Source organism: Vombatus ursinus, unplaced genomic scaffold (genome assembly GCF_900497805.2).
Source record: "Vombatus ursinus unplaced genomic scaffold, bare-nosed wombat genome assembly UNPS02009205.1, whole genome shotgun sequence".
In the NCBI taxonomy this organism is placed as follows: Eukaryota; Metazoa; Chordata; class Mammalia; order Diprotodontia; family Vombatidae; genus Vombatus; species Vombatus ursinus.
The window spans coordinates 13,506,470-13,520,522 of NW_020948983.1; the positions used below are offsets into that span (position 1 = coordinate 13,506,470).

At 38.8% G+C, this 14,053-nt stretch overlaps 1 protein-coding gene across 1 annotated transcript in view; it reads left to right on the forward strand.

The window, feature by feature from the left end:
* Positions 1-14,053, forward strand: part of SORCS1 (sortilin related VPS10 domain containing receptor 1) — a 700,512-nt gene that overhangs the window by 562,023 nt on the left and 124,436 nt on the right. Inside the window, exons 11-12 of the mRNA XM_027852142.1 lie at positions 6,897-7,043; positions 13,766-13,868. Coding sequence (XP_027707943.1) covers positions 6,897-7,043; positions 13,766-13,868 — 250 coding nt within the window. The remainder of the gene's footprint in view (positions 1-6,896; positions 7,044-13,765; positions 13,869-14,053) is intronic.

Genomic DNA, 14,053 nt, shown 5'->3' on the forward strand with positions numbered 1-14,053 from the left:
CCACTTTTTTTCTACTCCAAACACATTGATATTGCTATTGGAAAAGGACTGTTTCCTAATTAAACACGAATATACAATTCAGGACTGCTAGTTGATACAATGGATAGAGCTTAGTGCCTGGAGCTTGGAGTCAAGAAAATTCATATTCCTAAGTTCAAATCAGACACTTGCTATCTGGGTGACCCTGGTCAAGTCATTTCACCCTGTTTGCCTCAGTTTCCTCATCTGTAAAATGAGCTAGAGAAGGAAATGGCAAATCATTCCAATATTTTTGCCAAGAAAACCCCAAATGGGGTCACAAAGAGCCAGACATGACTGAAAACAACTGAACAACAACACTATTCATTTCAGCAAATAATGGTAGTTAACTATTTGCCTGGCACTATGTGGGTATAGAATTATTAAAATGTGACCTCTTTCCCCAAGGAGATTACAATCTATTTGGGAAGAAGTACAAATCTATAAAAATTTAAACAACAATAAGAATTAAATACAGAAGAAATAATGTGGGAGATACCAAAAGACAGGACAAGATAAAATGTCAGTGAGTAGTAAGAGCAATAAAGAAGTGAAAAGCAATATTTTCATCATGAGATAACCCCAGAATTAAAAAAAAATGAATGAATGAATGAATTATTTAAGCACTTTGTATATTCAAAGCACTACGCTAAGCACTGGGGATACAAGTAGAAAAGTAAGGCAACCCCTGCCCTCAAAGAACTCACATTCTAAATGGGAGACAATTTAAGAGTTGTAAAGGTTCTCCAAGGCTATGTAGTGTAACACATTCCTGAAAAATAATATTTTCTTTAAATAAATTATTCAGTATTTCATTTTCCCCAGTTACATGTAAAAACAATTTTAACATTTGTTTTTTAAAACTTTGAGCTCCAATTTCTCTCCCTTCCTCCCTCTCTATCTCCTACCTCTTTTGAGAAGACAAGCAATTTGATATAGGCTATACATGTGTAGTCGTGCAAAAACATATCCATAATAGTCATGTTGTAAAAGAAAACATAGACTAAAAAAAAAAAAACTCAAGAAAAATAAAGTAAAAAAAAAGTGTTCTCTTATCTGTATTCAGATATCATTATATCTTTCTCTGGGAATGGATAGCATTTTTCATCATAAATCCTTCAGAGTTGTCTTGGATCTTTGTATTCCTGAGAATAGCTAAGTCATTCAGAGCTGATCATCTTGCAATATTGCTGTTACTTTGTACACAGTACATTTCACTTTTCATTAGCTCATGTAAGTCTTTCCAGGTTTTCCTGAGAGCATCCTGCTCACTATTTCTTTTTTTTTTTCATCATTTCTTATATCACAATAGTATTCCATCAAAATCACATACCATTATTTGTTCAGCCATTCCCCAATTGATGGACATCCCTTCAATTTCTAATTCTCTGCCCCCAGAAAAGAGCTGCAAAAAGTATTTTTGTACATATAGGTCCTTTTCTTTTTCCTTTTTTTAAAAATCTCTTTTGGGATACAGATATAATAGCGGTATTACTAGGTCAAAGGGTATGAATGGTTTTATGGCCCTTTGGGCATAGCACCAAATTGCTGTACAGAAGATTGAATCAGTTCACAATTCCATCAACAATGCGCCAATGTCTCATTTTTCCCATGTCCCCTCCAGCATTGGTCATTTTCCTTTTTGTCTTATTCACCACTCTAATAGATATGAGGTAGTGCCTCAGAATTGTTTTAATTTGAATTTCTCCAATCAATCATGAGTTAGAGCATTTTTTTCATTTAGCTATAGATAGCTTTGATCATTTTATCTGAATACTGTTCAAATCTTTTGATCATTTATCAATTAGGGAATCTTATTTTTATAAATTTGACTCAGTTCTCTGTATGTTTGAGAAATGAGGCTTTCATTAAAGAAACTTGCTTCAAAATTTTTTTCACAGTTACTATTGCTAATTGTATTTCCCTCTATTCTATCCCCCATTTATTCTATTCTCTCTCTCTCCTTTCACCCTGTCCCTCATCAAAAGTGTTCTGTTTTTGACTACCCCCTCTCCCAATTTGCCCTCCATTCTATCACCCCCCCCAACTTCTCTTATCCCTTTTCCCTCCTACTTTCATGTGGGGTAAGATAGATTTCTATACCCAATTGATTGTGTATGTTATTCCCTCTTTGAGCCAGTTCTGATGAGTGTAAGGTTCACTTTTTCCCCTTCATTTCCACCCTTTTCTCCTCCACTATAGAAGCTTTTTTTTTGCCTTTTTTTATGTGAGATAATTTACCCCATTCTACCTCTCCCTTTCCCTTTGTCCTAGTGTATTCCTCTCTCTCTCACCTTAATTTTATTTTGTAGATATCATCTCTTCATATTCAGCACAAACTTTTGTCCTCTATCTCTATATATCCCTTTCAACTGTCCTAATAGTGAAAAAAATTCTTGAGTTACAAGTAGCATCTTCCAATGTAGGAATGTAAATAGTTTAACCTTATTAAGTCCCCTATGATTTCCCTTTCCTGTTTACCTTTTTATACTTCTCTTGAGACTTGTATTTGAAAGTCAAATTTTCTATTCAGCTCTGGTATTTTCATCAAGAATGCTTGAAAGTCTCCTATTTCATTGAATGTCTATTTTTCCCCTGAAGGATTATGCTCAGTTTTATTGGGCAGATGATTCTTAGTTGTAATCTTAGCTCCTTTACCCTCCAACATATCATATTTCAAGTCCTCTGATCCTCATAGAAGCTGCTAAATCTCGTATTATCTCTACTATGGCTCCATCATACTTAAATTGTACCTTTCTGTAATATTTTCTGCTTGATCTGGGAGCTCTAGAATTTGACTATAATATTCTTAAAAGTTTTCATTTTGGGATCTCTTTTAGGAGGTGACCAGTGGATTCTTTCAATTTCTATTTTACCTTCTGAGTCTAGAATATCAGGGCAGTTTTCCTTGATGATTTCTTGAAAGATGATGTCTAGACTCTATTTTTGATCGTGGCTTTCAGGTAGTCCAATAATTTTTAAATTATGTCTCCTGGATCTATTTTCTAGGTCAGTTGTTTTTCCAGCAAGGTATTTCACATTGTCTTCTATTTTTTCATTCTTTTGGTTTTGTTTTATTGTTTCTTGATTTCCCAGAGCTCCTATTTGCTCCATTCTAATTTTTAAGGAATTATTTTCCTCAGTGAGCTTTTGTACCTCCTTTTCCATTTGGCCAATTCTATGTTTTAAGGCATTCTTCTCCTCATTGGCAGTTTGTACCTCTTTCACCATTTGGCCTATCCTGTTTTTTAAGGTGTTAATTTCTTCAATATTTTATTGTGTCTATTTTACCAAACTGTTGACTCATTTTTCATGATTTTCTTGCATCACTCTCATTTCTCTTACCAATTTCCCTCTACCTCTCTTAGTTGATTTTCAAAATCCTTTTTGAGCTCTTCCATGGCCTGAGTCCAATTCATGTTTTTCTTGGAGGCTTTGGATGTAGGAGCTTTGACTTTGTTGTCTTCTTCTGTGTGTTTTTTGATCATCTTTGTCACCATAGTAACTTTCTATAGTCAGTTTTTTCTGCTGTTTGTTCATTTTCCCAACCTTTTACTTGACTCTTTGTTAAAGTGAGGCTCTGCTCCCAGGGTGGTGGGTGCACTGTTCCAGCCTTCTGGGTTTTTGTGCAACTGTTTTCGGAGATACTCCTAGAGACCTATACATTTTCAGTTCTTCCAGGGTGGTATGATCTAAGGAGAGATCTTTACTACTCTCCTGGCCTGTGGTCTGGTCTGTGAGTGATCACAAGTACTCTGTTTTAGTGTTCCTTCTCGCCCTGGGACTGCCACCCAGGACTGCAACCTAGATCCAAGTATGGGCAAAGCAACAGAGTCCCTCCTCAGAACTAGCAAAGAGACCCCTGTAATCTGCTTCTGACCAGTCATTCAACCCCCTTACCATCTGGACTGAAAGCTCTTGAAGCAGCAGCAGCAACTGTTGCTCCTGCTGATTCAGCGACTCCTAAGGCCTGCTCCTGGTTTCCTGTGCCAGAGTGCACTCCTCTCTCACCCTAGTGCAACAGACCTTTCCTGCAGACCTTCTTAGTTGTCTTGGACAGGAAAATTGTTTCACTCTATCTTTTTGGTGGTTCTGTCAGTCTAGAATTTGTTTATAGTCGTTATTTCTTTAAATAATATTTGGAGAGGTTTGGGAGAGAGATCATGAGAGTCCCTACCTTTATTCTGCCATCTTGGCTTCATTTCAAAAGCATATCTGTTTCTGCCTAGGTATCATAAAATAGGATTCATAGACACTAGGCATCCAAAAATAAGAGGATGTTAGTCACACTATTGGAGAGAAAGTACTGTAGAGTAGAAAGTCTGTCACTGTACACGGCCTTGGTCAGACAACTTTGTGTCCATTTTTGGATGCCAGTTACCTAGGACCTTGATAACCTGGAGAACATCCTGAAGAGGGCAACTAGGATAGTGGAATTCATGCTACAGAAGGATCATTTGCAGGTACTATCGATATTTAAGCCAGAGAAGAGAAAACTTTAGGGATGAAGGATGTGTGTATATGAGTGCATGTGTGCGTGCATGTGTGTGTGTGTAGGATGACAATTATCTTCAAGTATATGAAGGACTGTCATGTGGAAAAGAGATTAGATTTATTCTGTTTGCCCCACTTCGTAGAAGCAGTAGATGGAAGTTATAAAAGCCTAATGACCACTTGTCAAGTATTGGTAGAGAGGAGATTGATTTTTAAGTAGAGGTTGAAGTAAATAAATAGCCCTTGAGTGCCTTTCCTTTTAAGCCTATGAAATTATTAATTTGGATTCTGTATAAGGAAGCATAAGGCAGTTAGGTGTCACAGCATGTTAGCCCTGGCCTCAGACATTTACTAGCTGTGTGACCCTGGGCAAGTCACTTAACTCTGTTTGCCTTAGGTTCCTCATCTGTAAAATGAGCTGGAGAAGGAAATGGCAAACCGCTCCAATATCTTTGCCAAGAAAACTCCATGGACGTTATGGTCCAAAACAGGGGTGGGGAACTTCGACCTCAAAGCGACACGTAGCCCTCTAGGCCCTCAAGTGCAGACCTTTGATTGAATCCAACTTCACAGAACAAATCCCCTTAATAAAAGGATTTGTTCTGTAAAACTTGGACTCAGTCCAAAGGCTGCACCCGAGGACCTAGAAGGCCACATGTGGGCTCGAGGCCGTAGGTTCCCCACCCCTGATCCAAGGAGCCATGAAGAGCTGGACACAGCCAAAGACTGAACAGCAATAAAATAAGAAAGCATAATCTGAATTACTGAAAAATAATGATTTATGGAATACTTTTGAATGAAGCTATGGAACTATAACTTTTAAGTAAATATAGAAACTATATGTATACAGTATATATTGAGTTTGTTTATTCCTTCTTTAAATAAATATTTATTAAAAGCCTATGTGTAAGGACATGTATTATGCCCTAAGGGTCACTCTAAGATAGAGAGTGAGTCGCGCACTCCCAGTGCACAGCTGACAATCCCCAAAGCCCCAGGAGGAGGCAGACAACAACAATAATAATAACTAGCATTTATATACAGCTTTAAGTTTTGCAGAGTTTTACATGTGTCAATTCATCTGGGCACCTTGGGAAAACGTCTAGGTAATCCCACCCTAGTTCCAGTTCTGTCTCTGGAAGACTGACTTCTCACAATTCACCTCCACTGGAGTCCATTATCCCTCCTACCCACCCCCTCAGATCTGTACCAGGAAACTGGTAAACTTGTCTGTCAGGGAAGTTCGTTCTCCCAAAGGATGCACCAAATAGGACCCATGTATAAAGAACAAGATGAAAAGGACTTACGTGGAAGCGGAAGAGGTTTGGCTGCCCGAGAACAACAAATACCCATTGACCTAGGAGAAGGGCAGGTACAAAATGATGTTTGTCTGTCTCCTCTTGGGTCTTTATGGTCAAATTCTGAGCCTATTACATCTCTGAGATGTCTCCTTCTGTACCTCAGTTGTCATACCCTTGTTCTGAAGGTTTTGGAAAATAGCCTCAAGATTCTGATTATTATGTTATCGGATCCATACTTCTTCACTTGCCTTAGCACTGAGCTGATGCAGCCTGTGGGAGGGGATGTGATCCCTCTAGAAATGATATGTTAATTGAATGTCCTTTTGTTCCATTAATTATTGCCTAGAACAAAATACCCATCCCTGACTACCACTCCTTTATATGTGTTGCCCTTTCCTATTAGAATGTCAACTCCTTGAGGGCAGGGACTCTCCTGCTTTGGTATTTGTATCACCAATTGTAGCACAATGCCTGGCACATAGTAAATGTTTAATAAGTGTTCATTCATTCTTTGAAAGCCAGATGTTGACTATTTCCAAGGGCAAGAGGGTAAGAGATAGATTTGGAGGGATTGGGAGAACAAGAAAGATGGATGCTTGTGGTATAAGAACAAACCATGGGGGCAGCTAGGTGGCCCAGTGGATAGAGCACTGGCCCTGAAGTCAGAAGGACCTGAGTTCAAATCTGGCCTCAGACCAAACACTTCACACTTACTAGCTGTGTGACCCTGGGCAAGTCACTTAACCCCAATTGCCTAAAAAAAAAAAAAAAAAAAAAGAACAAACCATGGACAATATATAAATCAAGTTCACCTGGTCTTGAAGTCATAGTGTACACTCAAAGAAAACTAGGAAGACACCACAGGTCTTGCTGGGCAAGTCCATCCTGATTTACATGTTGGTATGAATCTCATGCTTCTTGTCCAATGGAATCCACTGTCCGGTCCCCCTCAAATTTTGTGAACTCCTCGAGGTTCACCTACTCATGATCTCTAGGCTAGATCTAAGAGCCTGTTGTTTTGTTTCTGGGGGGTAAATCTCCTTTCAAATTGATGTATTTTTCAGCCATGTCAATTTCTCCCAGGTAGCAGGGATAAAGGGAATGTTCTTGGCTAACAAGAAGATTGACAACCAAGTGAAGACTTTCATCACATACAACAAAGGCAGAGACTGGCGGTTGCTGCAGGCTCCTGACACTGATCTGAGAGGGGACCCTGTACATTGCCTACTGGTAAGTCACCACATTTAAACAAACTTTTCCCCAGGTAACTGTGTGAATACACCGGGTATCAGAGAGGAAACGGGCCAGCCTACCTCACCTCTTGTGGAAGAGCTAAAATACTCAGAACAGGAGGATAGAAGGGAATAGGGTCACAGTAGGTATTTGTATCCCCAGTTCCTAGCATAGTGCTTGGGACATGGTAAGAACTTAATATGAATTGAATTGTGGCAGAACCTTTCAGAGAGATGTAAGTGGCCAAAATGGTATGAAAATGTTAACAGCATCACCTTGGTTTAGTCTCTTGAATTGTCCGATTCCTGGTTCTCTCTTTGACTGAGACACTGAAGGGGAATTTATGGGAGAATTTAGTAGTTGCCCAACACGACAGGGACATTCCACCAACATCCCTACCTTTCTGTTAGTGCCCTTTTATGATCTGATCATCCATTGACTTTGTCTAAACATTCTTGAACTTGCGTCTCTAACTAGTCTGCACTTCTTCTGGGGGTAAGAAGCACCATTTATTTGTTTTTGTTTTTGTTTTCTTATCCTCCATGATACAAATTAAGGGAGTAACATGGAGTTACTCCACATGTTAGTGGAAAGAGGGCTGGATTTACATTCGGGAAGTCCTGAGTTTAGTTTCTACCTCTGATTATGACTTAGCTCTGTGACTACAGACAAGTTATTTGGCCTTTCTGAGACTCAGACGAATCCCTTAAAACTATTTAAGTTTATCAGTGTATCTGAGTGTGCAGAGATGGAGGAAAATTCTACACTGAGGAAATCATATGTCCTGAATGTATGAAGTTGAACTTCATTGAAGTTGTTTTAAAAAATCAATCAATCAATAAAAGTTGAGTGATCAATTGCTATGTGCTGTACCAGGGGATGGGGGGTGGGGAGAGAGAGACAGAGACAGAGACACATACACAGAGAGACAGAGACAGAGACACATACAGAGAGAGAGAGAGAGAGAGAGAGAGAATACACAGAGTAACAAAAGCTTTAAGATATGATTAGATGCTCCTGAAGCAGCTTCTAATCTGGTTGAGGAAATGAGACTTAGATATATGAACCAACCAGAGAACAACATAAGCCAAAGCACCATTAAGGACTAAACTGTGTGGGACAGACTAAAATCAATGCAGAATTTCAGAAAAGAAAGATACTTCAATGTCCAAAGAGTAGCTCTGACTCTTAGCATTCTGAGATTTGATGAATAAGGTCACATTTATCCTGTCAGTATGATTACTTAGACCAGAGGTTCTTAACATGATCTTGTTGAAAAAAAAAAAAAAAATATATATATATATATATATATATATGTATTTTAAAGGGGCAGCTAGGTGGCACAGTGGATAGAGCACTGGCCCTGAAGTCAGGAGGACCTGAGTTCAAATCTGGCCTCAGACACATAACACTTACTAGCTGTGTGACCCTGGGCAAGTCACTTAACCCCAATTATTAAAAAATACGTATTTTAAATGTTTTTGATAACTAGATATCAATATAGTTTTCTTTATAGTTCTATACATTTTATTTTATACATTTAAAAGTATCATTTTGAGTAGTCCATAGGATTCATGATAGTGTGATCTGTTGCAATGGCACAATACTCTGGATCATCAGTACGGTCCTTCATTCCCAGGAAGTATGAAAAACAATTGCCAAAGGGATATAATTGACCACAGTGGGGAAGGGGGCTGATTAGCCATTATGGAATAAGATGTAAGAACAGAGATGGAGTCTTGGAAATCATGATTTTACTTTATATTAGCACATAATGCAGTTGACATAATGGGGTATCAATACTTATTTGATGACTGATTATTATTGGAAGGAAGGCATTTTACTGAAGAGAAATACCCAAATACAAAACTCAGGATGTAACCAGAATGTGCTGAATCTGAGCTCTTAAACTTAAGCTGACCTTGAAGTTCAAAAATAATTGTTAGGGTCATTAAGACTGGAGAAAGATTAATTAAACTGACTAAGATAAACAGCTCCCAGGAGCTTTCCTCCTCCCTCCTCCCATTAACCCAGCCGCTTGCCTGCCTTAAATTTGTTTCACCACAGGCTTTGGAAGAGCCAGGGAAGGAGGGGGCAGTGAGCTGGGCCAGAGACTAAAATCACTTTGCAAAAATCTGCCAAAGACAGAAAATAGAATCGAAAATCTTTGAGCTCTAGGAGATTCAGAGTGTTAACAACCTACTTTGGGCCCAGGAGCTGGTGGCTGGCAGCAAGGAGATAAAGAGCGATTTAAGATTGTGAGTACTTGGAGAGTGACAGTGTCACCGCCAGCCCAACCGAGTGATTAGAAAAGAGATTTTCCAGCAGGGCTGCCTCCAATGTGGAACAAGTTCAGAATTACAGCTCCAAATGGAAAGTTCCTTGTAAAATGCATTCTATAGAAGTAAGACATCCAGGATAATTTGGGACCATATTTTAAGGCCTTTTAGACTGATTACTTGCAGGGCTCAGCAGGGATTCTTTTCTCCACAGACTGCTTTGTGCAATTAGACAGGGGTATTACCAGGGCAGGGCTCACTACCTTCTAAAGTCTCGGGATTGGGCCCCTGAGGGGCAACATGTGAGACCAGCTGAACTCATTACAAATTCTTAGTCCCTAGGGAAAATATAGCACTTAATAAAAGGAAGGTCCATTTTTCAGTAAATATAGTCACTAGTTCCCTGAAAGGGCTGGCACTAAGAAATTGGATGCCCTGGGGCAAACCTCAGTTATGTATCTCATTCCCTCCCCTTCCCTTCCCCCCATGAGGTACAAATTAGTGTTAGAGAGGTAAGTATGACCCATTTATGCCCCATTAGCTATGGGCCTCCCTCCCCACTTTGCTACTGACTCTTAGATCTTGTATCTAGGGCCTTATTTGGCCCAGTTAGAGGAACATTCTGTTTCTTACAATACCTGCTGCCCTGTGATCATATGGCTTGAAAATATGGTAACTCTAAATCTATTCCTTACTTCAAACCCTTTGTTAATAAATGGAATACTGGCCCTAGGTACTCCTTACTGAGAGGGACAAAGTGGGAATACACGAAGATTGTAACCCCAGGCCAGAGATTCTGTTGTCTCTGTAGTGGACAGGGTCCACATCTTCAATCTCTTTGGATCTCTGCATGAAGAAAAATAAAGGCAATTTAAAGAAGAAAATTTGATTAGGAAGTTTAGCGACCTGAATTTCATCCCGTCTCAACATTGACAACTTATGTAATCAAAGATGAATCTGTGTGGACCCCAGTTTTCTGTCTGAATAGTAAGATTAGATATTTTTAAGGCCCCTTCCAGATCCAACAATCTTTAGCTGTCTAACTAGCAAAGGACCCGATACATAGTCGATGTTCAATATTTGATTTATTAGCTGTTGGCAATGTAAAAATACCTCTTAGATAGATATCGCTGATTACAGTGGGGGTCGGGGTGAGGGAGGAGAGCCATTCTGGTTGGGGCTATGCATCCCAAAACATTGCTGATATAGCTTCTTTACTAAGTCAGTTTCTGGAACTATTATATGATTAATATTTTCAATGTTCTATCTCTGGTTCTTTGTGATGCGGAGGAGAGAGAAGAATGTTCATGAATTCTCTAATAACCCATATGATGGGAATTGAACTCTTTTCTTCTTCTGGGAGTTTTTCTTGACATACAAAATGACAGATGCTACAGTGGACAAGGCTTCCATGATGTGTGATGTAATAGAGTACTAGACTTGGATTCTGGAAGAACTGTTTTCAAATCCAGCCTCTGATTTATATTCACTGTGTAACCATAAGGAAGTTACTTAATTAGTCTGAGTATTAGGCAACTTAGATTTTTAATTATTGGATTGTGATCTATGTTGTTGAAGGCAGTTGTCACTGGGAGTGTCTCCTGCGCTGAAATCTAATCCTTGACGAGTATACATACTCACCTGAAAAAGGGGGGTGACAAATCATTGAGTTTTAGTTTGCCTTCCTTTTCAGATCATCATTCAGGGGCTGGAAGATGATTTCCCAAGTATTTATGTATACTCTGTACTTTGATGCAAAGGGGAAGAAAAGATAAGTCACAGAACATTCTCCTTGTACCAGCTGGGGGCAATCCAGGACCACAAATGAGAGTACAGAGGAAAGAGCACTGCAGAGATCATTTGTAATGTTTCTACTCGAGCTGGCATCTATGCCTCTTATAATAACGGATCCAGGCAGCCAAAAGCCATGGCAACCATACCACACAGCAGTCAGGAATGAGAAAAGTCAGCTTCTTTTTAATGGCATTCCTAGTTATCACATCAACATGATGCCCTGGATTAGATGCCCATAGACCTGTAGGGATCTTATGTGATTGGGTTGCATGCTGATTCCACAGAGAAGTAGTCAGAAAATTCCAGTAAAGGCATCTCTTCAGTGGGGGATGACAGTCATTCCAGTGTGGTTGCATTCTCAGTGTGGCACTCCACATGGGTCCCAACCCTCATGCAACATCATTGTATATGTTATGCCTCATACTATTAACTTCTTGGGAGTATTTCTGAGGCCTCAACTCTATAATTAGCATTTAGACCCATAATTATCCAGAGTTGAAAGTTAAAGTGTTAGTTTCTCCATTTATAAATTAAATATATGTGTGTACGTGTGTGTGTATATATATATATATATAGTGTGTATATATATATGTATATGTGTGTGTTTATATGTGTGTGCATATAAATATACTCACACACACAGAGGTAACTAGATGGCTTGATGGAACACAGTACTTAGCCTGAAGTCAGGAAGACCAGAGTTTAAATGTTGCCTCAGACACTTACTAGCTGTGTGACCCTGGGCAAGTCACTTAACCTCTGTTTGCCTTCCTCCACTGGAAAAGGAAATGGCAAACCACTCCAGTATTTTTGGCAAGAAAGCCTCATAGATAGTATGGTCCCCAGGGTCATGAAGAGTTAAACATGACTAAATGACTGAACAGCATCTCTCTCTCTCTCTCTCTCTCTCTCTCTCTCTCTCTCTCTCTCTCTCTCTCTCTATATATATATATAAATACATATATAATTATATTTTAAAATATCTCACTTCAGTTCAAAAAGTTTTTATCAAATTCCTGCTTCCTCTTTCTGTATTTATCATTGCCATTCATGTAGAAGAAATGTCCTGGGTGGTTCCTGCCTTCCCCCTTCCCATAATTAGACTCTCACTAGGGAAATAAATAAAAGGACACACACACACACACACACACACACACAGAGTTAAATGAAGTTCAGGAAAAACAAAGGTAAGCAAGACATCTTTGAATCTAACATGTTGAATTTATTATATATTTTTAAAAAGCCATATTGTATATAATATTCATGATTTCAAATGCAATCCTGGTTTTCTCTTCCTTGTATACATAAATATTCACATCTGTTTCTATTTTAAATATTATCATAATTAAAGTAAAAAATAAATTAAAAACAAAACAGCAACAATAGTAAAATAGCAGTACAGGATGACACATTTTCGAGAGTACCATGATAGTGACAGAAAGGAAAGTTTGACCACAGTTTCAACCATAATGGGAGTTGGGACATCTATTCCTCAGAGTGCCCGAATTTGTGTTTGCTGGGGAGAAAGACCCTGAGAGAAGGGTGCTATAGCATCAGAATCTTGAGTGGGGTGCCATGTAGCATCTTTGGCCAGAGAAATACAACAAGAGGCAAGGCTTAAGAAAATAATCACTGTGTGAAGAAAGCATCACCTTCTGAGGAAGAAGCATCTGCACCCCAGAATATACTACTTCCTCTCTGATGTTCATGACCTGGGGTAAAGCCTCATTTATCCCATCTCAGTTAACGTTCTGGCTTTTGTAATTTTGGTAGAACATGATAACAGCAACGTTCTTTTTTTTTTTTTTTTCTTTTTCTTTGTTTTTAAGTTGAATAGGAAACTTTCAAGCAGAAGAGAATCTATGTCTGGGTCCCTATGCTGGTGGTAGCCAAAGACCACTACTCTAATTCAGTGCCTCATTCCACCTTCCCTGCCTTTTTTGTTTCTCTCTTCCTCACATTCATTTTTAGTTTGTCATTTATCCTATCCCATATAAATTTAATCATTGTATCTCTGCTGTGCTCTGAATTTTTCCTGGCTGTAACTCCAACAGAGCAGAATAAAAGTAATAACAGAGCTACAGTGGTGATTCTAAAAGCCCACGCTGATAAGATTGGAAAGTAATCATCCTGATGGAAGAAAAGGAATAGGGGTTTCAAACACAAACTTTTATTTTTGACAACTTGGTAGCAAAGCACTTCTTAAGAAAACCCTATAAGATTTATTGTGTTTTTTTTTAACTGCTGATATTTTAATCAAGGGACATGATTAAGACTCAGGGAAAGATTGTAAAAGTTGCTTAAAATTTCATTGAAATTGTTACTGCAAGTACCACCTGTCTATTAGGATAACTTCTACGTTGAATAATGCTAGCTATAATACTATCCCAGTACTATATTGATTGAATTTTTTTAACTTGTCTGAATTAAATTTGATCCTCTTCATAGGCATTTTTATGCCCATCATAATCAAATGCTCAACATTGCCCCTCAAAGTCAAGTTATCAGCCATATGGCATTGAGATGGATAGTGTCATTAAGATAGAACTTAATGCAGGACCTGGCGGCTGCTTTAAATCCAGACTTTGAGTGGACTCTTTAAATCCCCTTGTCTCTGTGGTGACTTTGTTTTTCATCTTTCTACAGCCATACTGTTCCCTGCATCTTCACTTAAAGGTCTCTGACAACCCATACACCTCCGGAAACATTGCCAGCCGTGACACAGCTCCCAGCATCATAGTAGCTTCTGGTAAGAGGGTTTCTCTTGGTTTTCTTCCTGTTGTGAAGAACACCTTTGAAGAAAGGATGTATCTCTGTTTGGTTTTTGATTAGCAAATTGGAAAGGGGAGAAACCAGATTGCTTCATTACAACTGAATGCATTACGCTGAGTATCTCCACTCAGCTATGTATTTTCACTCTGAAGTAGTGTGAGA